Genomic DNA, 24,788 nt, shown 5'->3' on the forward strand with positions numbered 1-24,788 from the left:
TGTCAAAGAGCGAGCAGAAAACGGCAGACGGCTTTTTAAGCTAATTAAAAGACTCGGCTTCACTCAGCTCCCTGAGTGGCATCAATGGGCAGGCGCGGGCTTAAGTGAATGTTGACTTCCCTAATGACGAACTGCTTCAGTGCTGAGTAAACGCGGCTGGCTGGCTGGCGAAGTGCTCTCTGCCACTCGTTGATGCATCTCTCACCTCGGCGCCGGATCCGCGGACCAGCTGTTCGTCCACACTTGTTATTATTTTGCTGTGTGTAATGATTACTCGAAAGCGCGGGGCCTCAGAGGCGCAAACAGGATGAGGACTGCTGTGTTTCTGTGTTGTCATCTTCTTCATTTGCAGCTAGACTGTGTTAGGATGGCAAATATTTTGTATTTGTGCTGCTCTCAAGGTCAGACAGTTTGATAAATTGGAACAATCTGAATGCGAGTGTGCAAGTTAATATACGTACATATATATATACGCTCAAGTATACGTATATACAAGTTGATATTGTGCTGGTTCGAGGAGGTAGTTGTCCTTCACAAGTCATCATGGATGTAGAAGTGCCAAAAGCAAAGCAGGTGATGATGAAAGCGTGACAAATCAGCCCTTTCTCTCCTTCTTCTTTCTGCAAGTCGCTGTGCCACGGGATTGCAGCTTCCTTTTGAGTTTGGGAGTCAGTGAATCTCTCGGCTCACTGGTGTTCATTTCTATAATCCAATCTGGGTATAAAACCTTCCTTTGAACATCTACAGAAAGGCTGAAAGACAGCACATCTCCCTCCCTCGCTTCTTTCGGCTGCTCTGAGTGTCCGACGTGAGTAAAGCTGGGATGAAGCAGATCTAATTAACTTTACGTATGCTGAGAGTGATGATTATTGTGCTGGAAGAATGAGTCGCCAGATGAGAACTGGAACCACTTTAAGGTTTTCTACGGGTCCCTCGTCATGATCTTCATCAGGAGGTGATCTGGTTCTATAATGTGGCCAGCAATGGTATTAAGTGATTATTTAAAAATGTAAACAATGGAAGTGATTTCTAAAATAAAGTCTTGCATATTGGTTCTAATTGAGCAAGCGTCACATAAATGAATGTCATCATTACTATCAAGTAAGGCTGTCCTTTGAGCATGGATTGTGTCCACTTTAGTAATTGTTCTGGAAATGCAGATGTGATGAACACAAACTAAATTTGGAGGTGTAAACAGGGGTTGGATACAAATCAGTGGCAATCGATGTCGTTAAGGGGAGATCAGAGGTTGTCCTAGAAAATTAGACGCACGATCCTGCATCCTCTGACCACCGCCTGCCTGCGCACACCTCCCACTTTCACGTTCCAACCAACCGGCAGTGCTCTCGCTGCTAGAATAAATTAGAAAATGAGGCAGAGCGCGAGTCGAGAGAGAGCTGGGGCGCCGCGCCGCGACGCGCCTTTCGCGTAATCCACACGCGTGCTTGCGCGCAGTCAGATCAGCGTTGCTTTTGCGCCTTGAGGTGTTTGCAGTCGAGTTGCTGGAGAGCTTCGTGAAACTTTCCCTTGACATTTTAGTTGCAGTACAAATATCGACGTGGACTGAAAGAATGGATGGATGAGCTTTGTGCACGAATGTTGGATCATCTGCGGCTCGGCGTTTGGGATTGATGCCTGTCACCACATCATTTCAAGTGGATTAAAAAATACAAGATAGAGCAACGAGAGGAGGAGAAAAGAGCAGGAATGCAACAACGGGGTCGGGCAGTCTTCTCTTGAGCACTTTCAAAGGCGCGTTTGTTGAAATGCTGATGATACAGTAGTGCTAAAAAAAAGAAGAAGTACTTTCTTAATGCTGCCTAATTGTCTGTGCGTCGAAGCCTTCCCAACTTCGGATTTTATGTTGAGCAATTTCAAGTTACGGAACGAAGCGCTTCTTAATAAGGTATTTGACATTAATTCAAATCAAGCAATGGTAAATGTTTAATCGGATCCGATTCGGGTTATTGTTTCATATGAATTATATTTCAGTTATTTGAATTCGTTTTATAGAACAAGAATGACTTTACTACTTTGTCTTTATTTTTTTATTGACTGTGGAATCTCATTTGATATTTAATCACTCGGCCCAATGTTTATGGTGGATCTCAAAGGGGCCACCCACTCTGAAGTCCAAACTGATACCATATCCATTCGTACTACCCATACATGCAAAATTCAATAAATTCAGATATCATCATGTCTATATATTTAGTAACACGTTAGTAATAATATAGTATATTGAAAAAAATGAGTTATTCTGTTTTTATTTGTTTTTTCATTTCTGTCTCAACTCATCCTCCCCTCTTGATTTCCTTGAGGACTCTTTGGAAGTGCAAGAAGAATGAGGAGTCAGCGGGGACGGTGGAAGCAGCATGAGTGGCCCCTGCATCAGTGTTAGCCTGACGGCCTTCATGTTTCCATGCAAGCTGATCACACTAAGCCTGCTCGTGAGCTGCATATTGGCGGGGGTCCGGGCCGCCGCTGAGCCCGCATCGGCTGGCTTCACCGGCTCCACGGGGCCTCTGGGCTGGCTCCTGACAGCCAAGGGCCCTTTCCACCACTCGCAGGAGTTTCTTGATTTCACAGAGCGCTACCAGCAAGGATTCACCACAAAATATAAAATTTACAGGTAAAACTTTGCAATTACATGCAAATAACTTGGTTGTTTACGATCAACAAGGACATCTAAGAAAGAAATGAATTCATGTTTGATTTTGAAGCACATATCAGCTAGGAAAGTGTTGATGTTTTATTCATTTTTCATGTCACTGTAAAACCTCCCATTGTTGGCAGACGATCTTAAGGATAAATATTGGGTTAAATATTTTCTGCAAACCAAGCATGTGCATTTTTAAGCCCTTTTTAGATGTGCCAATTAATTGCAGAATGCTATGGGAAAAGTGATATGGCAAACATTGGGGCTGCACATCAGTCAATTGTGAACATAGCACAGACTCGTTTGAGCAAATGCGATATCTGACCGAGCCAGCTGATGCGTGGCAGACTTTAGCGAATGGCTTCAGAGGAGGGCGTGTTACAAAGCACAGTGGGTGAGCGCATGTCGAAGCCTCGGGCTATTGTTGGAAAGCTACGCTCTGAGATTTCTTTAGGATGCAGAGACCTCCAAATCGGGGCTCAAAATCAACCTTGCACACAACGATACACATGAATTGTACTGCACACTGTGAGTGTTTACGGAAAACATATTCTCATCATTTCACCTTGAAAATGGGCACAACAGTCGTAGTTAGTAATTTCCAGGTGACAATGGCAGGCAGGGATCCGACCTCTCTTGAATGTACAAATAACCGTGTGAACCTCTCTTGGCGATTGCCTTTTGTAGTTTTAAAGGAGGCTGACCACTTAATTGCTTGCATACAAAAGGTGGCGTGCCCACAGCCATGTTGTGCACTATCTATTTGAGAAAAAGCTAGCCATCCACAACATTGAAATTGTTCACAGTCCCAAATTTGTACCATCACATGAAAGTGCAATTTCATGACTGGTCGATGAAGTGCTGCAGCCAGGAGTGAAATTACAGTTGATGATTACATTTTCTGGATGAAGGCTCAGTTGCTAACCACACTCAATTAAAACCAGCTCCGTCCTTGCCCTTGGTCCCGCAACTGTGTTCTTGTATTTCCTTCCTTCATCCTCAGGCTATTGTGAGCTAGACATGTTAAGACATTGTGGGGGCTGGATGCATGTATTTTCCAATCAATACATTTGTTAAACAACATATCTAACAAGCTGGGTTTCTCATTCTCACCTATTTTTCCCCATCAAAGCCTTTAGCTGACTTTCTTACAGCACCCCCTGTCAAATAATGGCAAACTAATTTCCTTTTCTGGCTCATAAATACTCGACAGAGCTCTGGCGGCCCCCGCCGTCACTGGGGCACGAAAGCCAGAGATGAAAGGCCGAAGGCAGTCGGCCTGAACTCGCAGGGAACCGACACGTTGGTTATCACCCCCTGCTGGTGGGTGGCTGCCACTCGTAAGACCAATTTGCAGAAACCCGACTGAACGGAATATTTCTGAAATAGCATAAAATGTAAAACAGGGTATCTGTCAGTCGGCAAGCACAGACTCTCGCATATGAGTAAGGTGCAAATTTAAAAAATGCAAGACAGTGATGTGAAATAATGTAGGTTTGGTAATTTGCTGTCTCGACGTATTAATGGACTCATTAAAGAGGAAGCGATGAAACGCAGGTCTGAAAGCACTTGCGGGAAGCAATTTGACTGCAATGCATGCAGAAATTGTCAGGCAATTAATGTCAGTCCTCACTGACAATTTTCCTTCTCACACTGACAGAAGGAGTTTCAGATGTGTTTTCTTTTTTGTGGTAACAGAGGTGGGAATTGGTGGTAAAATGAGCAAAATCTTGCTATGCGGTGTTGAGAACGGGAGATGAGAGGCTCGCATAGTCTGGGCATCAGCATATTCATCAAAATGTCAGCTCCTCCTTTCTCCTCTTCATGGACCATAACTTTGATATCACGCCTCATCTGCCATGTTTTATCTGCTCATTTCTCTTGTTCCCTCGGAGTGTCTTAAAGCTTTTCTTGGATGTAAATAGCCCTTGTAATTGTTCCACAATTATTAGGGATGCACGCTGCCGCTTTTTCCAGACTAAGTACGAGCACTTATCTTGGAGTCCTCCCCAGCACCGAGTACCATTATTTGCATCTGGCAATTGCGATGAAAATGTTAAAAAGCCCTATCATGAAAACATGTGCCCTAAGACAAATCAATAAATGTGTGATGTTTTGAGTAAAATTCCCCCAAAAGTAATTTTGTACTTTAGCTGCATTTTAGCAAAACCTCTTCTGAAGCAATTTTGAGATTGTCTTGGCACTATTAGTCCATCAGGGTACTGTACTAAGTCCTGTACTTTTGGCATAAGTGATTGTGTCTTGAGACAAATTTTTATTTGTTTTTATTTTTTTTATTTCAAAATCGTACGTACACATGAATGACCGTATGTCCGCTGCGGCAGTTGTGAACGAGGGCACTGTTTTGTCCCGCAGTCATAAGTTGAGCGTGTCTTGAAGAAATAGCGCAAAGTCCTTCTCCTTATCAGCCGCAACGGCAATGACGAGGCCGTCAGACGGCGCGGAGCTTATGACTTGTGACAAGTGTGAGATGGAGGGAAGATCCCTACCCGCCGTAAAATGTGATGTTGAAAAGATGAAGCATCACTGATGGTTGTTTTCAGACTTTTACGCACTATGCTGACACAAGATCAAACAGCCGAGATGCTTATTTTCATGTGTGTTTGTGTGCAGCTACACGGCATTATTGTTATTATAATTTATATTTGAGTTTTATCTTGAAATCGATACGGTGTAGCGACCCTCCAGAGAGTCGGCGTATCGTAAAGAGCACCGTTCTGGATACTGCCGTCTGTTGTTTGTGTTTTGTGGATGTTTGCACCTTAGGTAGAAATGCGCACTCATGCTTCATTATGTATCAAACAATTGAGTGGCTTTCTTGTTTGCGCGTGAACGCTCATCGGTTGTCAAACGCGCAATGACAAATTGCTATACAAAAGGGATCAGTAGGTTGGCTGTCAGCATAGCGTTGTGCAAATCAGGCTCCCTCGCTGACTCGGGTTGTTTTCTATTGTCAGGGGTGCAGTGGCATTCACGGAAGCAACAAATCAATACGGCAATTTCCTTGTTTCATAAAAAGTCTCTTCCTGCACTTGTGTGCTATTGTCACGCTTCTTTCAGGATTGAACTCTGTCGTGAGGTTTGATTGGCTCGTTAAGATAAATCTGCAAATGGATGAAACAAGGTATCATGCTTCTCTTAATTGTATTATTGTTTTATGTTTTGCAGACAACATACATAACACGCATGCTTTTCAGTCGTTAAGAATCATCGGTGGGAATCTCACCGACTCACAGTGGGCTCAGTTGCTGATTATCGACACAACTTCAATCGATGCCCATTCAGTCAAATAATCGAGGAAAAGCCTTAACCTGGCTCAGGCATCTCACCAAAACTGATGCTCAGAGCAGCATTACGCTCAAGTGTGTTGCCCCGCTCAGCAGGACTTCTTTTCTCCTTTCCAAGCAAGGTTACAGTACAGCACGCACAAATAGAACTACGCTATTTTATTTGCTTTCCTTCTGTGTGACATTTAATTAGTCGAGTGATTAGCCGCATTGGGAGTACACTGTGTAGGTCAGCATACATTAGCATGTTGAAGAAACGTTGAGTAGTTGCCCGTTGAATCGTTAACCTTGGATTTGAATGTTTTCCCTTTGGCTCCGCCGGGATCCTCCGGCGGGAAACAAGCATGCTTGGTTACTTTGAGACTGACTGTGAATTATCGCCTCCGTTTCGAAGCATTCAGCCCTCTCATTGACTGGACACTCGTGAGGTGGGCTCACTTTGATGTCCTTGGCAAATTGAGTGGGATTCGGGAGTACAATGGAGCTTCAGATGACGACACGTGCTGTTTGGAGGTTGATCAATAGTAGTTTCGAAGCATGTGCTGTTTTCTCCCGCTTTACTTGAATTGACAAAAAGACATGCCTAATATTTTCATACATAATTAGTGTGAAGGTGAAGACCTTCACACTATTGTTATTCTACAACATTTTGCGCTAGCTTTCCGTTAGCTTTCTTTGGCGCTTAACTAGTTCCACATACTTCAACCGATTCACTCCATTCCACTTTTCACTTATTCCAAAAATTCATGGCATGGGTGCTCACATTTTTCTCATTCCAAAAATCTTCCGTTTTCGCATAATTCACAAATTTATGGCGATTTTTGCCCCATTCATTCTTAATGGCAGATTCAACATTTCACATTTACGTTGTTCCAGTTTCAAATTCACATGATTCAACACATTCAAATCACATTGGGGACATTCCCAAACTTGCCAAATTCAAAATTTTCACGTTTTCACTTTTAAAATTTGCATACATTTTTGCAAAATTTCATAAAATTTCGTTTTTCACTTCTAACTTCTACATTTTTCCACCGATTCAACTCGTTCCAACTTTCAACTATTCATCTTTTGCCTACCTATTCCACAACTTCCCACTTACCAAAAACTTCACATCTTTTATTTTGAAATTCAACCAAAATTCTCTAAAATTTCCTTTTTCTACTCTAATTTCTACATTTTTCGACCGATTCAACCCATTCCAACTTTCGACTGTTCATCATTTTTCTACCTATTCCACAACCTACCAAATACTTCACATCTTTTATTTTGAAATTCATTCCCAATTCCTTTTTCCCTTCTCATTTCTACATTTTTCAACCGATTCAACCCATTCCAACTTTCAACTGTTCATCATTTTTCTACCTATTCCACAACTTCCCACTTACCAAAAACTTCACATCTTTTATTTTGAAATTCACACCCAATTCCTTTTTCCCTTCTCATTTCTACATTTTTCAACCGATTCAACCCATTCCAACTTTCAACTGTTCATCATTTTTCTACTTATTCCACAACTTCCCACTTACCAAAAAATTCACATCTTTTATTTTGAAATTCACGCCCAATTCCCTTTTCCCTTCTCATTTCTAGATTTTTCAACCGATTCAACCCATTCCAACTTTCAACTGTTCATCATTTTTCTACCTATTCCACAACTTCCCACTTACCAAAAAATTCACATCTTTTATTTTGAAATTCACGCCCAATTCCTTTTTCCCTTCTCATTTCTACATTTTTCAAGCGATTCAACCCATTCCAACTTTCAACTGTTCATCATTTTTCTACCTATTCCACAACTTACCAAATAATTCACATCTTTTATTTTGAAATCCACACCCAATTCTACAATATTTCCTTTTTCCCTTCTCATTTCTACATTTTTCAACCGATTCAACTCGTTTCAACATCATTCTGCAACATTCCTTAAATATTTATTCAACTTCTTCACCTTCACACGCAATTCCTTCAGGAATTGCAAATTCTAGTTGTAAGTGAGAAGAAGAGGTTTCAGAATTGCAAAGTACCTTCATTCAACAATTCAAGGTTGTTTCAACCTACTGTGACTCTTCGTTCACAAACATAGAAGTCTAAACAGACCAAGCGAAAACAGCACTCACCCAATAGCTCCCTATGTAAATTTGTCAGACATTTTGCGCATTTTTCTCTCAGCTGAGCCTTCAAAACGCCCCTCCGAGAGGGCAGAAGACTTCATGCTACCTGTGCTGTTATGGTTCTTGCCGATTAGCCAAATAGCCAATTTGGCAGAACGGGATGGAACTCTGATCAGAGATTATAGAATAAATAATTGAAAGCAATTTTCTTTCTACCCACCTTATCTGCCGGTGAGGCACACGATGATGCCACATTTTCTTTCCCTGTTTGTTAAATGACTTATCAGTGGCTGCGCTAAGTGCTCGTCTCCGGCATTGTTACGGTTGGTGTACTTTAACTGCATCGGCCGTTCCTCAGCTCGCTTGCCCAATTTGCTATGTTCAGCACAGGGTTGCACCCTCGAGCGGCCTCACCGCCGAGATGGATCCGAGACAGCGGCCCTCTGACGGACAGGTAACAGGTTACTACCCCTTCGTCTGATCACAGCCCTGTAGCTGAGTCCCGCTGGTATACAATCTCAGGAAAAGAGGAGCTGACAGGTATAGACGTGCTTTGAGGCTCTCGTGTGTGATTGGCCATTAGAGGTACTGAAGATCTCAGCGCCAAATCAGTGTTGCAGAAGCATCTATCCTTTTGTAGATATGATTTTGTCGATGATGTGTGTATAGAGTTCCAGTGTCAACGAGTTGGAAGTGCATAACTCGCTCAAATGCATCCATTTAAAAAAAGATCCCCGTGGATGACGAATAAATATCTCTCATGGTGACTTCGTCAAGGGAGGGGCAGACATGAGAGCAGATTTAATGAGTTGTTTTCGGTTCCGTGTATTTCCCAAGCGACCATTTTTATTGGTGGGAAATTGATTGGCAGCAGCCCTGCACCCGAAGGGACTGAATGATATTCCGGGCAATCGAGAATTGGTTTCAACTCGTCCAGCTTTGTTTGGCTGTTTGCTGCTGCCATATCTGTGGCTCCATTTGTCTTTATATAGGGGGAAAGAAAAAAGAACTAAAATGCATTTACCTTTCAAATACATCGGACAACACGTTGAGTAGCTATGAGATCGAAAGGTGTCTCAAATCACTGAATATCCTGTATGCAGTATTTGAGTAGTATTCATCTCAGTATCAAGCGTGTGGTTGTGCACTCGACAGATAAAGACGGCTTGGCATGCTCCAAGGCCAGGCTCGATATCAAATGCTTTCAGATTTAGCCTGCACCAAAAGAAGTGCTCACAGCAGCAAGGGTCTATCCAAGAAACCAAGAAAGGCACAAAAAAAGAGCACATGGCAAGTGTAGATGAGAAAAGATTGGGCAATATATTTATGAATAATCCCCTGAAGTTAGAAACGCTGTGTTTTTTCCACTGTGCTGCAAAGCCAGAAGGAACAAAATAAGATCACACCTGCATGTGAGCATTTTTTAACTAGTCAGATGACCTTGACTAGTTTATTTTCCCATAATGAATGGTCAGCCTTCTCTTTGTGACATTTCAGGGAGTTTGGACGATGGAAGGTGAACAGCCTGGCCTTGGAAAGGCACGTGAACAACGGCTTGCCCTTTCCGTTGGACCCGGAGTTCTTGCAGACCATTCGGCTTCTTGGAAGGCGGCCCAGTCTCAGCGCCATCACTGACAACATCATTAGGAAATATGGAACACACTTCCTCCTCTCTGCCACGCTGGGAGGTAAATCCACGCAAAGAAAATAGAATTGTCTTTTCCTTGCCTGCCCATGTTTGAATCGCTTCCGTTCATACTTTTCTTTGGGTCTGTTATAATAATAATAATAATAATAATAATAATAATAATAATAATAATAATAATAATAATAATAATAATAATAATAATAATAATAATAATTCTATTCTATAATTAATGCAACATAAATGTACTGTATTCAATGTAAGAGGAGTAAAAATCCACCAAATACAATAGGACAGCATAAACAATGTAATTGATTGCCGAGTAAAAACAAATATGTAAAAGGCAAGCAAAAAAACCAACAACCCTTAATTCAAATGTAAATACAAAGCGGTGAAGTGGAATTTTGATTCTGCAGATAGTGGCAGGCTTTTCCCAAAGCGCACAGACACTGGATTAATTAAATCTCCAACATGCGCAATCTGCCAGACATCACAGGCGATTATTTGTTGTGATCTGTTAATCATCCGAAAGGTCACACATGCACGCACTCCAGGAGCTTGTATTAAAGTCAGCCTCTTGATTAAACCGGAACTCCATTGCGTCAGCTGCGTGTGGTACTTCTCGACTGGCCTTGAATTTTATGCACTTAGATGGGGCCAAGATAGATATTTTTTATAAGGTCGCTACACGATTATTCGGTTGTCAAAATTGAGTTAGTGGCTAATTAATCAATTAAGTGTTGTACCTGTACTTCATGCACTGCTCCTGCGAAAGGCACACTTTGTATTGACAACACAACAAAGGCTGAGCAGCAGTTCATTTGCATAACTCATTTCAAGCCAAACTAGGAGATAAAAATGAGACTGAACAATTGCAAAGATCGTTTCTTAAGACATTAAGACAAAAATTGTGAAATAATACATTAGGTATGATGAAAATTTGATTTTTTTTTTCAGTGTATGAAAGCCTGAAATTGGAAGTGTCATGCTCTCTGTACCACACTTTGTTAGCTGCAGGCTCTGTTGAAATGAGCAGCGCAGCAGCCATTAGCGCTCATTTTGGCTGAAGGATTTTTCAATCGCTAACTTCTATGACATGACAATGCTCTGACAGCTCCGTATTTGCTCCAGAACTATCTGAGAGCCCTAATGGGACATTTGCATGATGGGAAAGTTGGCTTGAGCTGAAGCCACACAATCATCTAGTCAATTGTGGAGAAACACACACACAAACTTGCACAAAATACATGAGATATATATTTGTTTTTGTTGTTTTTTATTAGGTTCTCTTTAACTGAGTGTCCTTAATAAAATGTCCGGAGTGTCCTTCAAGGGTTGGGGCATTTGCACAGGTTTGCAAAATAGAAACGTTTTATAAAATCGTACTGCAAACATGTTGAGTTTTAATGAAGCATTATTTGGATGAGTGATGCTTTAATTTGTGAATGAGTCTCCCGTTGTTGTTGTTTTTGACATTTGACTTGACATTGAATCACCTCTAATGAGATTTGAATGTCAATTCATAGGAGAAGAGTCCTTAATGATCTTTGTGGACAAGCGCAAGTTGAGTCGATCGAGTGAGCTGAGTGACGCTAATGGCACAGCTGTGACTCTGGAGGCGCTCCACCAGCTGGCCGCCTCCTACTTTATCGACAGGGAGAGCACCCTGCACAGGCTGCATCACATGCAGATTGCCTCCTCCGTCATCAAGGTAAAAGACCAAATCCCGAAAATAAGATTTTAAAAATACTTTCAAAGACCCTAACGGTTAGGCCCTAACCCTAACCCTAACCCTAACCCAAATCCCAACCCCCATTGTTTTTAAAATGGATTGAAGTAAAAAAATATTTACACCTCATTGATGTGCTTTCATGTGAGTCGCTCAGATTAACAAGAACCAGCAGCAAATCAGTATTTTACACAAGTACAGAGGCGGAAAAAAAAAAGGCGTACTATACATGGATGCTTTTTATTGTCAGTGCAATGACATTAAGACACACATCCACAAAGTCGTCTGTGTGTTTTGCACTCGTGATGGACTGCTGGCAACTTTCAAATGGCAGCGTGTCAAAAGAGGTGCCGGGCAGCACGCTCGTTGTCACCTGCGATAGCCTTCTGAGGTGACGGGACGTGAAAGTCTCCTTCCGGCAGCGGGCAACGATCCCGTGCTCTGTGGAGCCGCCGTCGTTCTGCCTCGGTGCAAAATGTTCTTTGGGGTCACGCGCAGCTTTTGGCAGATTCTTTCCTGAGCAGCCCTCAGGGCGTGCCGATGCTGCCATGCCGTCTCGATGACAGCCGAGGTGTTTCCACCTCAGCAGAGTCCAACAGAGATCGTATCTTGGTTTTGAAATTCATAATATGCTGTACAAAGTTGTTGAAAAGCATCATGCTGCTTTGGTCTTGTGCGGCAAACATTTTCCCAGCTCAGCTACGAGTCAATGATGTGACGTGCCATCTGAGTTGACATCCACAAAAGCAGCAAGAGATGAAGCGAGGGCTCCCGTTTGCTCATCTCTCTCTCTTGCGTGTGTTCTCTGGCTCGGAAGGCAAACAGCCAACTTTGCATATCGAGATATGCTTGTGCATGTAAATATCACTGTGCATCTTTTAGCACTTAATACCTTCGGGGTGTGTTCATTCATCACTCTGTCACTTCTTATCATGGTCCATGAATGAAATTGGCTGAGTTTGCCCTTTGCACTGCACACTGAATTCTTAGCTGGTTTCTCACATTTGTGTTTTTTTAATGCGTTTTAAGGCTCTTCTTGTACAAAGCCTGTCATCATCACACACTACGCTGGTCAAAAAAACTTCAGTTTTGGGTATGCGGGGGGACTACCAACAGGAAAAAGCAAGCAAGGACAGGGAGAACTCGCAAATGCCACGCAGGAGTACTGAAACCCGGATTTGAACTCACATCCTCAGAAGAAGCGTTCCCCATGCATAAATCAAAAGTTCAACGTCTGCCAGTTCCTTTGAGGGCCTCTTTTATTTGTATTTGGCGTTGATGTGTCGAACGAAAGCGATTTGACGCCAGACTTGATGAGGACACGCGCGTCCTATTTAGCAGGCCTTTAGCCCACGACGGAAGGACGACATTAGGTATGGCAGAAAAGCAGCATCAATCGATGCTCAACCTTTTGATTTGCAGCCCGGCGCTGTATTGAAGATTCATTAAAGTACGGAAGGGGGGGGGGGGGCTTTCATCGATGGGGAGGAGAAGTGATAAGAAATGTCTGACCCAATTTGCTGCGCCTGCCTTGAAGATTCAGTCAGTCATGCGGTAGCACGCTTGACTTGTCAGAGCAGGAAGGAACGCCGCTCGGACTGAGCTTCACATAACAAATAATGGCTGCTGAGGAATGGGCGTAGCAAAATTTGTAAAGACAAGCGCAACTCTGCCTTGGTGCCCGCTACTGGCGATGACTCTTGTTGACTTGAAACTCTGAAGCCCGAAAGATAGTTGGCCGAGGTAGCCAACGTTGAGCTTTCGCCAGGTTCGTTCAAGGTCGAAAATGGGCACAAAGTCTTTCGCCAGACGAGTGCCAGCACTCAGTTTTTCTCATTGGGAGGAAATTTTGAACATATCCCAAAAATATTTGGCTAAGTCTGTCTCTGGCTATATCATCATTTCCTCTCGCTTCAATGTAACCATTGAAGATTCTGAAAAGTATTTGATCATTTCTTTGATCAATGCTGGGTTTATATTTCTCAAAATAAGAACGAGTCGACTTGGCCACAGGTTTGTTTCATGTCAAAATTGTTCTGACAACTCGGTTCATTCTACGTTCACAAAATATTTTGCGCTAGGTTCATATTTTGAAAGAATTAGCTAGACATGTTTGTATCTTGATATGCATGCCTGATACACCATGTAAGGTGAACGTTCCTGGCGCTCCATTGTGACGTGACCAATTACCGTTTTTTTCCGTGTATAGTGCGCCCCCATGTATAATACGCACCCTAAAAATGGCATGCTGATGCTGGAAAAAAGCCTGTACCCATGTATAATACGCACCCAATTTTTATGATTTTTTTTTAAATTTTTCCTTTCTTCTCTGCTGTTCACTTCAAACACGCTCCTGTCCCGTGCGCGCACGGAGCGCGGTGGTGCGTTTACGGGCAGTCGGAGAAATCAACGCCAACAAAAAAATTACATCCAGCCTAGTTAAGACCATACCAAAGACTATAAAAATGGGACCCATTGCCTCCCTGCGTGTGTGACGATCATTGGGACTTAAAAAAAAAAAATTAAATTTTTTTTTTGTACCCATGTATAATGCGCACCCCAAATTTTAGGACAATAAATTTGTTAAATTTTGCGCACTATACACGGAAAAAAACGGTATGTGTCATTTTATATTTCACCTATTATGTGTAAAGCATAATATAAATGAAGTTTTATTGTACTGTATTGTTGTTTTTATCATTATTGTTATGATTATGGTTATTTTACAATACCTGGCATTTTTCCATTTTGATATTTGCCTCCTCCCATAGAATTCGGACTGCCTTTTCCCCCATTGAGACTTTGAGTATCTATTTTTTCCTTTGGAGACTGCACAATATTCTCATTGTGATGCTACCCAGCCCATTTTATTTGTGTGCGTGGTTGAAAAGCTGATTCCTCCCTGCTTGACATTGCCGTGTAAGGCAGTTCAAATTCTAAACCATAAACAGGCACAATTGCATCCAAGATGCAAATGCAAACCTGCGCGTCTCGTATTAGGCAAATGACAGTTTTCCAAGGTGTTGAAATGAGGCAATTTCCAACTAAGCCACGCTTTTCATGAAATATTAAAACCTCCATTTTTTCTTGCAGTAAGCAAAATGGAGTGGAGGGCTTCATGTCATCTCACAATGCGAGCGCTGCAAGTGACACTTTTATGCTGGTTTTGTGGAATTATTCATGAGCGTAGTTAAAGGTTCATCAGTAAAATACACTCGTGCAACTGCCTTGCTAATATGTCGGCTAATTCTTTCATTTTTAAATAATGGATGTGCCTCAGAGCCATGCGTCTCAATGGACCATGTTAACAGTTTAAATACTGTGGGGGCAAAGTCAATGACTTGCAGCAATGACTCAGAGGTATGCTGCAATATGATGTCATGAAATTACTTTCTTATCTGCTCTGCATTTCTTGGTCCTAGAAACGCCTTTGATTTTTACATTATACACTGCGCTCCTTTCTCAGGCCTTAGCTCCTTCATTATTTAGAAAATAACAAAAATGATCCAGCAGTGCATTCACCCTTGCCTGTGGCTGTTAGTAACATAGATGGACAGATAATTAAACGGACAGACGGATGGATGGATACCGACACCTCAAATAAATCTGCGCAGGAGATTTGAATGGCTCTCGACTCCTGCATGGGTGCAGGCCAGTGGTCACAATTGACGTCGTCCATGAGCCACTCTGAAGCCGAATGCCGTTAGAGCGGAGCGGCGGCAGGGTGAGTGAGCAGTAATTGGATATGATGCGGCAGCGGAGGGCTTTTGATCAGCATAAGCGGGCGCGCACACACAAAGCGGCAACGTCCCGCGTAAGTAGCCAGACAATTTGAGCACTTATCCTCGATAGGGTCAACTTATGGGTCTTTCCCACATGACTGTACATGTGAAACCAAAATAGTGGAGCCCACAATTCCAACCAAACGTGGTGGAGCGGCATTTACTGGTTGTGCTGCACATAAACGGGATAATAAATGGACTCTTAGTGCTCAAGTTATGGAAGTCTAGGTCTCATGCTCTAAAGCAGAGGTGTCAAAGTCAAGGCCCGGGGGCCAAATACGGCCCGCCAAATCATTTTATGTGGCCGGTGAAGACAAATTGTGCATCAAATTCATGTCATTACTAAAATTGGTAATTGTCTTCACTTTTTAAAATCTTTTAAAACTATAAGTTTTCACTAGTCTGGTTTGAAAACATATTTGTCAGTTTGTTTTGTAGCTTACACTGTATACAATATGAGGCGTTCATACATTTATTTGGGTTGACAGTCATAATGGCCCTCCGCAGAAAACTGACTACAATGCGGCCGTGACAAACATGAGTTTGACACCCCTGCTCTAAAGCATCGGTTTCAAAGTCAAGGCCCGGGGGCTAGATACGGCCCGCCAAATCATTTTACCGTTTTTTTCCGTGTATAGTGCGCAAAATTTAACTAATTTATTATCCTAAAATCTGGGGTGCGCATTATACATGGGTACAAAAAAAATATATATATATATATATATATATTTTTTTTTTTTTTTTTTAAGTCCCAATGATCGTCACACACGCAGGGAGGCAATGGGTCCCATTTTTATAGTCTTTGGTATGGTCTTAACTAGGCTGGATGTAATTTTTTTTGTTGGCGTTGATTTCTCCGACTGCCCGTAAACGCACCACCGCGCTTCGTGCGCGCACGGGACAGCAAACGAGCAGGTGATCGAGCAAGCGTCTGATACGAGAGCATTGCGGTCGCATGGAGCGTGTTTGAAGTGAACAGCAGAGAAGAAAGGCAAAGTGTTGTGAAATAAAATGCACAGAACGGATGCGCAAGACACGTCAGCTATATAAAGAGCGAGAGTTGTTTTCTTCCTATTAGTTTCAATTCACAGTTTAATTAGCAGTTTCAATCAGCAAATAACAAAATGCGTATTACAGGTAATATTTTATTTCACAACACTTTGCCTTGTTCCTTTGGTGTCTGCTGTTCATCCTAAAACACAAAGGCGCTCTTTAAGCAATGCGACAGTGAGCGCCCGGCGCGCTGCGGTTGCGCGACCGCACCAAATTAAGCTCCCTGCGCAGTGCGCACTGAGGTCCACTTAAATTTTAGAAAGTACATCAGGACTTTAAAAATATCTTCTAAATTTCAGCGACGGCTCTGTCACAATAATCGACCAGCCCGGTGCAGTTGGGCGGTCGGCGGCGCGCTACGGTTGAGCGTTCTCTCGCACGCTCTCTCTCTCGCTCTCTCTCGCTCTCGCACACACGCAAACCGGATATCATACGGAGGCCGCCATTACAGATGCGCAGAACGGATGAGCAAGACACGTCAGCTATATAAAGAGCGAGAGTTCAGTTCTCTACCTAAATCCGTATTACAGGTAATATTTTATTTCACAACACTTTGCCTTGTTCCTTTCTTCTCTGCTGTTCACTTCAAACACGCTCCATGCGCACGGAGCGCGGTGGTGCGTTTACGGGCAGTCGGAGAAATCAACGCCAACAAAAAAAATTACATCCAGCCTAGTTAAGACCATACCAAAGACTATAAAAATGGGACCCATTGCCTCCCTGCGTGTGTGACGATCATTGGGACTTAAAAAAAAAAAAAAAAAATAAAAATTTTTTTTTTAAAGAAATTCATAAAAATTGGGTGCGTATTATACATGGGTACAAGCTTTTTTCCAGCATCAGCATGCCATTTTTAGGGGTGCGTACTATACATGGGGGCGCACTATACACGGAAAAAAACGGTATGTGGCCCTCAAAGACATATTGTACATCAACTTCATCTGTCAATAATAAACTTACAAATTGTCTTCACTTTTAAAAAATACAGATATTGCTAGCAATTTTTGTTACCATTGATCTTTTAAAAATAGAAGTTTTACAGTTTTAACTACTAGTCCCCGGTTTCAAATTTATTCATCAGTTTGTTGATGGTCGTAATGGCCCTCCGAAGGAAACTATGACTACGATGCGGCCCACAATAGAAATGAGTTTGACACCCCTGCTCAAAAGCATTTTTTTCTTTTTAGAAAGTGCTTTTACTTAGTTCTTTTTTTTTGCCTCTTTTAAATGTTGTACTCTTAATCATCATCACCCTTGCGTATGAAATGAACCATACACATGAATCTACCTTAGCGTGCTTAGTAGAAATGTCAAGCATTCATTTAGCTGACAACGTCCTTGTCCTTACCTCCGTGTCCTCTGCTGGATGACTTTTTCAACAACAAACTGCAACAAGCTGCGTATGCAAACGAGTACTGCTGAGTGTTTTATCCCACACAAACAAATCATTTGATCCAAGTCACGACAGTCCAATAAAAGAGATAACGTAAATGAATCAGGTTCATCGTTGCAGTGGGGAATGGCTTATTTCTGCACTGTCAAATCATTTGTTTTCGAGCATCCAAACATTGAAATATCTTTAGTGCTCGTGTTGCCTCCAGCAAGTGAGTGACAGCACCTTCATCTTTTTCTTTAGCTATCTTACCAGCCTGTTTATCTCAACCTGCGTTCGCATACCAAGCAAAATAGAAACATAACGTTTTTTTTTTCCTCGAACTGAATTGAAAAATAGGAGTCTACATCATATTTTGGCCGTGTCCCTTTTCAATTGGATTTAATCGTGATGCATCTGTGTTGTTCCCCTCCCCGTTTAGGTGACTGAAACAAGGACAGGCCCTCTTGGATGCAGTAACTATGACAACCTCGACTCCGTCAGTTCTGTTTTGGTTCAGAGCCCCGAAAACAAGATTCATTTGCAAGGTTGGCCATTCATAATTGAACTCGCACCATTTCGGATGGAATTGTCACACTCGCTCTTTTCTGGCAAACTTGTGTCGCAAGCAATCGAGCTGGCTGTAGTCCCATTTTTTTTTTTTTACAATCCGCATTTGGAGGACTTTGAAGTGTCAACCAGGCGGTAATGACTAAGAACAAAAGCAGCAGAATTGTGAAACGTTCAATCAGCATATTGCATGCGATGCTTAGAACACGTAAAATGTGTCAGAACACGAGAGAATCCGAGCGAGCCGTATTGCAGAAACATTTGTCTTCCATGTTGTTTTCCCCGACCGACTCAGGCCTTCACGCCATCCTGCCGGAATATCTGCGGGATAAGTTTGTGCAGGCGGCGCTCAGCTACATCGGCTGTAACGGGGAGGGCCGCTTCGTGTGCCGCAACAATGACTGCTGGTGCCAGTGCGCCGCCGATTTCCCGCAATGTAATTGCCCACAGTCGGACTTGAGGTCCATGGAGGACAGTTTGCTTCAAATTCGACATTCTTGGAACATGGCCAACCAGGACTTTGTGGAGTCAGGTCAGTGTTTTTGTTCCCATTCACATTCTGTGACCTTTTGCTGACACCAGCGAATGCTGACAAATATCCAATGATGAGGCAAACCTGAGCTTTTTAGGGGCCAATCTCCTAAGCAGTCCGACTTTCAGATCAGTCAGAATGAATAAATTCTAAACGAGCACCATATCTTAACTTGTGCTTATATTTGTTTGAAAGTTGCTCAGAGACTTGCCTTCCCTTGTGCTCCATGTCATAGTTATTTTCTTTCCAAAAAGAAATAAGCTCTGGAAAAGCTTGTGGCAGTTCATAAAAGAAAAAAAAAAGCAATACCCCAAGCTGTTATTTAGCTCTGCCGTTTTTCATTATCATATGCATCAAACAATTTCACTTCCAGTTAGCCCGGGAGCTGCCCGTGTGGCCTGCGTGAAGGGATTCTCTCATTTGGTCTGATTAAATTAGCCAAATATACTCGGAGCAAAGCGGAGAAGGCTTGTGTGTGAAAATTAAAAAAAAGAAAAAAGAGAGCGCTCACATTGTTCCGCCTGCCTTCCAGACGAGTTCCAGAACTTTGTTCGGAGGCTCCCCACGTTGTACGCTTTGAACACATCAGCCATCGAGTACTTGTGGAAAACGGAACCGGCCATTCATCAGCGCTACAAACAGCTGGAGCTCAGCGGCCGGCAGCTTCTCGCCAAAGCCGGCCGCATCGTCAACAAGCTCTTCAGCCTGAGCAAGAGGTGCCGCAGCAAGCCCAAAATCCTTCTGCTGAGGGAGAGGTGAGCAAGTCTGCCATTGTTCGAGCATTCCTGCTGACCTTGCTTTGGACACGCCGGCAAGTGCTCACGCCTCCGGCCGCACGTCACATGTCCTTTCAAGCAATTGGAAAGTGGCACAGCTCATTTCTTTTCTTCGGCGCAGCACTTTTTGGCATGGCCTCGACTTGACATTATGCTAATCCGCCACACGATCTTTGAGATTCAGGGTTCCTGATGTTGGCTTCAGTTTCACATCTGATTATCGGGCTGTATTTATACACAAGCCGCCTTACTGTTAGGAAATTGACTGTACTCGAAAAATCAAAGTTCTGCTGGACTTTTAAGCTTTTGGTGAAGATAAGACAAAGCAACGATTTGGATCCTGTTTTTCCCCCATGTTTAATCTACACTGCGTGAGAAGTCAAATAATCATTCGCTGTGATTTCTAGCAGAACTGAATAACTTAGAAAAGATTGTAAAACATGTTTCTATTCATAATTGGTTTCCATGAATTTAAACGATTGTGATGATGGATATGAAGAGAGGTTAGAAGAGAGCAGTGTTAGGAGCCAGCTCGTCCTTTGCCTGTCGCTCAAACTGTGTCTCCATGACACTTTACATGTCCCGCTGACACCGTGTGCATTCGGATGGCGCAACAGCTTCCTCTCGCCTGCTGCGCGCAGCCTCGGCTGCAATGAGATGTGCATGACAAACAGATGGCAAACGTAGGAAACGGCAAACCTTTGAACACACTCACGATATAAGGAGATGAATTACAAATTGTTAGGTTGTTCTCGAGTTTAACAAACCTCTCACTCTCTCTCTCTCTCTCTCTCTCTCTCTCTCTCTCTCTTGCTCTCTGTCTCTCTCTGTATATATGTACGTATATACATACGTATATATTTATATTTATATTTATATTTATATTTATATTTATATTTATATTTATATTTATATTTATATTTATATTTATATTTATATTTATATTTATATTTATATTTATATTTATATTTATATTTATGGGATTCAACAAACGGTTTCTTGCAAGTGACATTGGATGTATCTGAAAAATCTTCTCTGTGAATTTATTCACATGTGCTTTTCAGAGCAATCTCAATTTCCCAAAGCGTATGCTCCTTGATGATAGTTGCGTGGCGACGTCAACACTACAGACAAAATTGCTCTCATCACAAGGCACGGACAGTGTGTCCCGTGCTTGGAAATTCGCAGTCTGATCACGACATCTCTGTTGCACCTTCTCCTGGCTAAGTGACACCCTGGACGCTTGCGCTCAGAACAACGTGCTGGGCACAACACAGTGTGTATTAGATTTGAGCATATGAAAGAAAAAAATGTCTGCCCTGACTAACAGGGATTGGTGAGATGAGATAGCCGCACACATCGCATTTTGTCATTTGTTGAAAACACAACTCAAGTGGCCTGAGCATGAAAAGTCAGTGTCATCATGATTTGTGTTTTTCGCCGGGTTGTTTTTGGTTTGGTTTTGTGGTATGTCTTGTTTTTTTGGCTCCCTCAGCCACTTGTGTCGTTCAGGTGTTCCTCATTGGGTAGCTTGTGCCCTGCTTCTGTTCAGTCTTGTTGGATCATTGCGTCTGTTTGTGTTTGCTGTCAGTTGTCCTGTCGCCAAGTCAAGTCATATGTTTGTAACTTGGATTCAATTCTCTATGGACTTTGTTTTTTTTTTCTTCCATGTGGTTGTTTGCCTCCTTCTTAGCTCTTTTGACATTAAAAAAGATTGACAAAAACTTTATTCTAAAGAAGTACAAATATGATGGAAGGTAAATCAGGACCCATGGGACATTTTATATTTATATTATTTGTGTATGTGTATTTAAATGTATAGGCGGTAGGTGGTGTGTATATGGGCATGTATGTATATGTATGAACATATGCACTAGTTGTTGTAAATACGTATGTGTATTTAGATGTATGCATGTGTACTGCATATGCCTACATGTAATACTTAAAGGTAAACAGGTTAGGGCATTTACAAGCTATTTAGCTTCAGCCTTCACCCTTTCGGTCAGCCGTGTGAACTTTGAGCTTTAGGGCTCTTTTCATTTTGTTTTGTTTCTCTGCTATTGTTTTCTTAGCTTTCTGTGGATAATTTCGTACTGAATATGATGTACCGTAATTTTCGGACTATAAGTCGCGGTTTTTTTTCATAGTTTGGGTGGGGGGGCGACTAATACTCAGGAGCGACTTATATATGTTTTTTTTTCACAAATTTTTACTTGATCACTAACACTTCACTTACTTACAAGTATAGTTTACCACTTCACATGTTATTTTTAGCATAGTTGATCACTTCACATGCTTTGATATCTTTATCTTGAACATATTCAAAATGTGAAAAATAGAGAGAAAAAATCAAATAAAGTAATTAACACTTTAAAGCGCCATATCCTCTGGACATGTCCTCTGTCACCAGGATGACATAAAGGACGAGAAATTTGACCGATGGATTTAATGATTTGGAGTGACACAAATGGTTTGATAATATTGTTGTTTATGTGATAGTTATTTAAAATATAGTTTATATAGCGTTGTATGGGCCTGTGGAATAATTTGAACTGCGGCGCGGCACACGGCATTGTTGACAAAGGACGATCGATGGATTTAATGAATTGGAGTGACACAGATGGTTTTATAAACGTATTATTTATGTGATAGTTTTTTTAAAATAACTGAATGTTACGTCAGGCCCGTTCTGAGCTCCTCGTTTGTGTTTGTCACGTTAGCATACCGTATCGTTTAGCCTGTTGTTGCTCATTCATGTCTGTTCTTGATGTTGGATTTTGTCGAATAAATTGCCCCCCAAAATGCGACTTGTACTCCGGAGCGACTTACAGTATATATGTTTTTTTTCGCATTTTTGGGCATTTTATGGCTGGTGCGACTTATACTCGGGAGCGACTTATAGTCCGAAAATTATGGTATATATTTTGCTGATTAAACTGAACTACACTAAAAAACTAAACAAAAAACTAAAATGTCTTGCAATCTTTCCCCGTCTCCCTGGTTCCCTTCAACCTCGCACACCCCTCGTGACAGCTGGGTTGTGGAAAACAGTCAATTACTGCATCATACTAGTGTGGATGTGATAACTGAAATTGATTAGCCAACTGATTTCCTGTGAGCATGGTACACACCAGCAGCACTAATGGTGCTAACAACATCCATCCATATTGTTCAGTAATTTAGTTTCTGGAAACATTCCACCGTTGGTTTGTTTTAGTCCAGATAAACCACCAATGACTCAGAATTGATTAGTTGAGTAACCATGTCAATATTGAATCAAAATGTGTTAAGTCTTGTCCGTGTCTGAAAACTGAGGCGCCTGTCATGTGTCTCTGTTTCAGACCCGTGAGCTACTGGTTGAACTACATCCTGTCCATAATGTACTGCAGCGAAAACAATCAGATCGGCTCGTACTTGGAGGAGATGCGCAGCTGCTCGTGCCCTTATGAGCATCCCTCCTGCCAGAGCGCCATCCCCTGCGCTGTGGGCGAAGGCACCGTGTGTGGCTCCTGCTCCTACGAGAACCGCTCCCGCTGTGCCACGTGCAACCAGGGCTACATGCTCAGTCAGGGCACGTGTCGCAGAGAAGTTCCGGACTCCATTGACCATTACATCGGCTTCGAGACGGACCTGCAGGATTTGGAGTTGCGATACCTCCTGCAAAAACAGGACGATCGCGTCGGCATCCACGGCATCTTTGTCAGCAACGATGTCAGGCTCAATAATTGGTTTGACCCGTCGTGGCGCAAGCGAATGCTGCTGACGCTAAAAAGCAACAAATACAAGTCAAACCACGTCCACATGCTTTGGGGGATTTCTCTTCAGATTTGCCTTAGCAAGAACATCACGGTGGATCCGATGGTTTCTGTCTACATCAATCCCTTTGGGGGGAGTCACTCAGAGAGTTGGATCATGCCCACCGAGCAAAACAACTACCCTGACTGGAAGAGGGCCAAATTAGACCTTTCCCATGACTGCTATAACTGGACACTGACTTTGGGCAACAAGTGGAAAACCTTTTTTGAGACAGTTCACTTTTACTTACGGAGTCGGATCCGGGGCCCGTCGAGCAACGGGAACGCAAGTGTTTATTACGAACCGCTGGAGTACCTGGAACCGGGGCAAAATTTTGGCTACATGAAAATAAACCACATCCAGGTGTACGGGTATAGCATGCACTTTGACCCGGACGCAATCCAAGACTTGATTTTACAGCTGGACTACCCGTACACTCAGGGATCGCAAGACTCGGCCCTGCTGCAACTGCTAGAGATCCGGGACCGGGTTAATCGTCTTTCCCCGCCCGGGCCTCAGCCTTTGGATCTCTTCTCGTGCTTGCTGCGGCATCGACTCAAACTGTCCACCACAGACGTGGCCCGGATCCAGGCTGCGCTGCAGACCTTCAGCGCCAAGCAGCCCAATTCGATGGAATATGAAACAACCAAATTATGTAGCTAATAAGTGGGCAGGTGGCCAGCCGCACAGATGGCCAAACTGTCGTCACGCACACTCCCGATGACGGTTAAGAGCATTTCTGGAAAGGATGTGTGAGGGACGCTCTCAAGGTCGTCATCAATCTCAAGAGGGCACTTTCAGCCTCCACGTAAATGTACAACATTAGACTCGCTCACTTTTCCTTTTTTTTTGTAAAACGGAAATACGTACGCTAGAATCAAATTTTACGATCGCTATTAAGTTGACACCACCAGGGCAGAAATTTCAAGAGCAAAGAAAAGCCTTTGTTACAGTTCAGACAATGTGATGCATATATTTTTCCACCGCCGTATTTTCTCTTTTTGTTGGCAGCCTGTATTTTGCGGTCAAGACAAACACGATATTTTGCTGATATATCCCGACCTTTGATTTGAAGTTGTGACTTGAGTGGCAGCTCCTATTTTCAGAGTTTCCTGTGACGATAACAGTTTTTGAAAGATCAAGTCTTACACGTATTTGTATGAAGCGACTATATCCAATAACATGTACTCCACAAGAATTGTTCAAAATAGACCATGATCACAATATGTTACATCTGTGTTTATTTTTATATTATTGTGCTTTGTGGGAAAAAAATATGTTGCGTATAAAATTGTATTATAGAAATTTTATTACACCAAATAAAAAGCTTTTTACGTGTGATCTGTAGCTAGCGTACGTGTCTTGTGGTGGGACACAAAGTGCATTTCCCCAATATCATATGACGCATTGAGTTTTGAAAAATTCAGTTTTTTTCATGAATTGAGTGGGGACT

General features: G+C 42.4%; 1 protein-coding gene across 1 annotated transcript; it reads left to right on the plus strand.

The window, feature by feature from the left end:
• Positions 1–1,405: 1,405 nt before the first annotated feature.
• On the plus strand, positions 1,406–24,664 carry brinp3a.1 (bone morphogenetic protein/retinoic acid inducible neural-specific 3a, tandem duplicate 1). Its single transcript, XM_061298402.1, has 8 exons — positions 1,406–1,906; positions 2,322–2,632; positions 9,579–9,769; positions 11,253–11,437; positions 18,105–18,210; positions 18,528–18,764; positions 19,297–19,519; positions 22,882–24,664. The coding sequence occupies exons 2-8, from the start codon at positions 2,376–2,378 to the stop codon at positions 23,996–23,998; spliced, it is 2,316 nt and encodes a 771-aa protein (XP_061154386.1). The 5' UTR covers positions 1,406–1,906; positions 2,322–2,375; the 3' UTR covers positions 23,999–24,664.
• The last annotated feature ends 124 nt before the right edge of the window (positions 24,665–24,788 follow it).

The sequence above is a fragment of the Syngnathus typhle genome, linkage group LG14 (genome assembly GCF_033458585.1).
Source record: "Syngnathus typhle isolate RoL2023-S1 ecotype Sweden linkage group LG14, RoL_Styp_1.0, whole genome shotgun sequence".
Taxonomy (NCBI): domain Eukaryota; kingdom Metazoa; phylum Chordata; class Actinopteri; order Syngnathiformes; family Syngnathidae; genus Syngnathus; species Syngnathus typhle.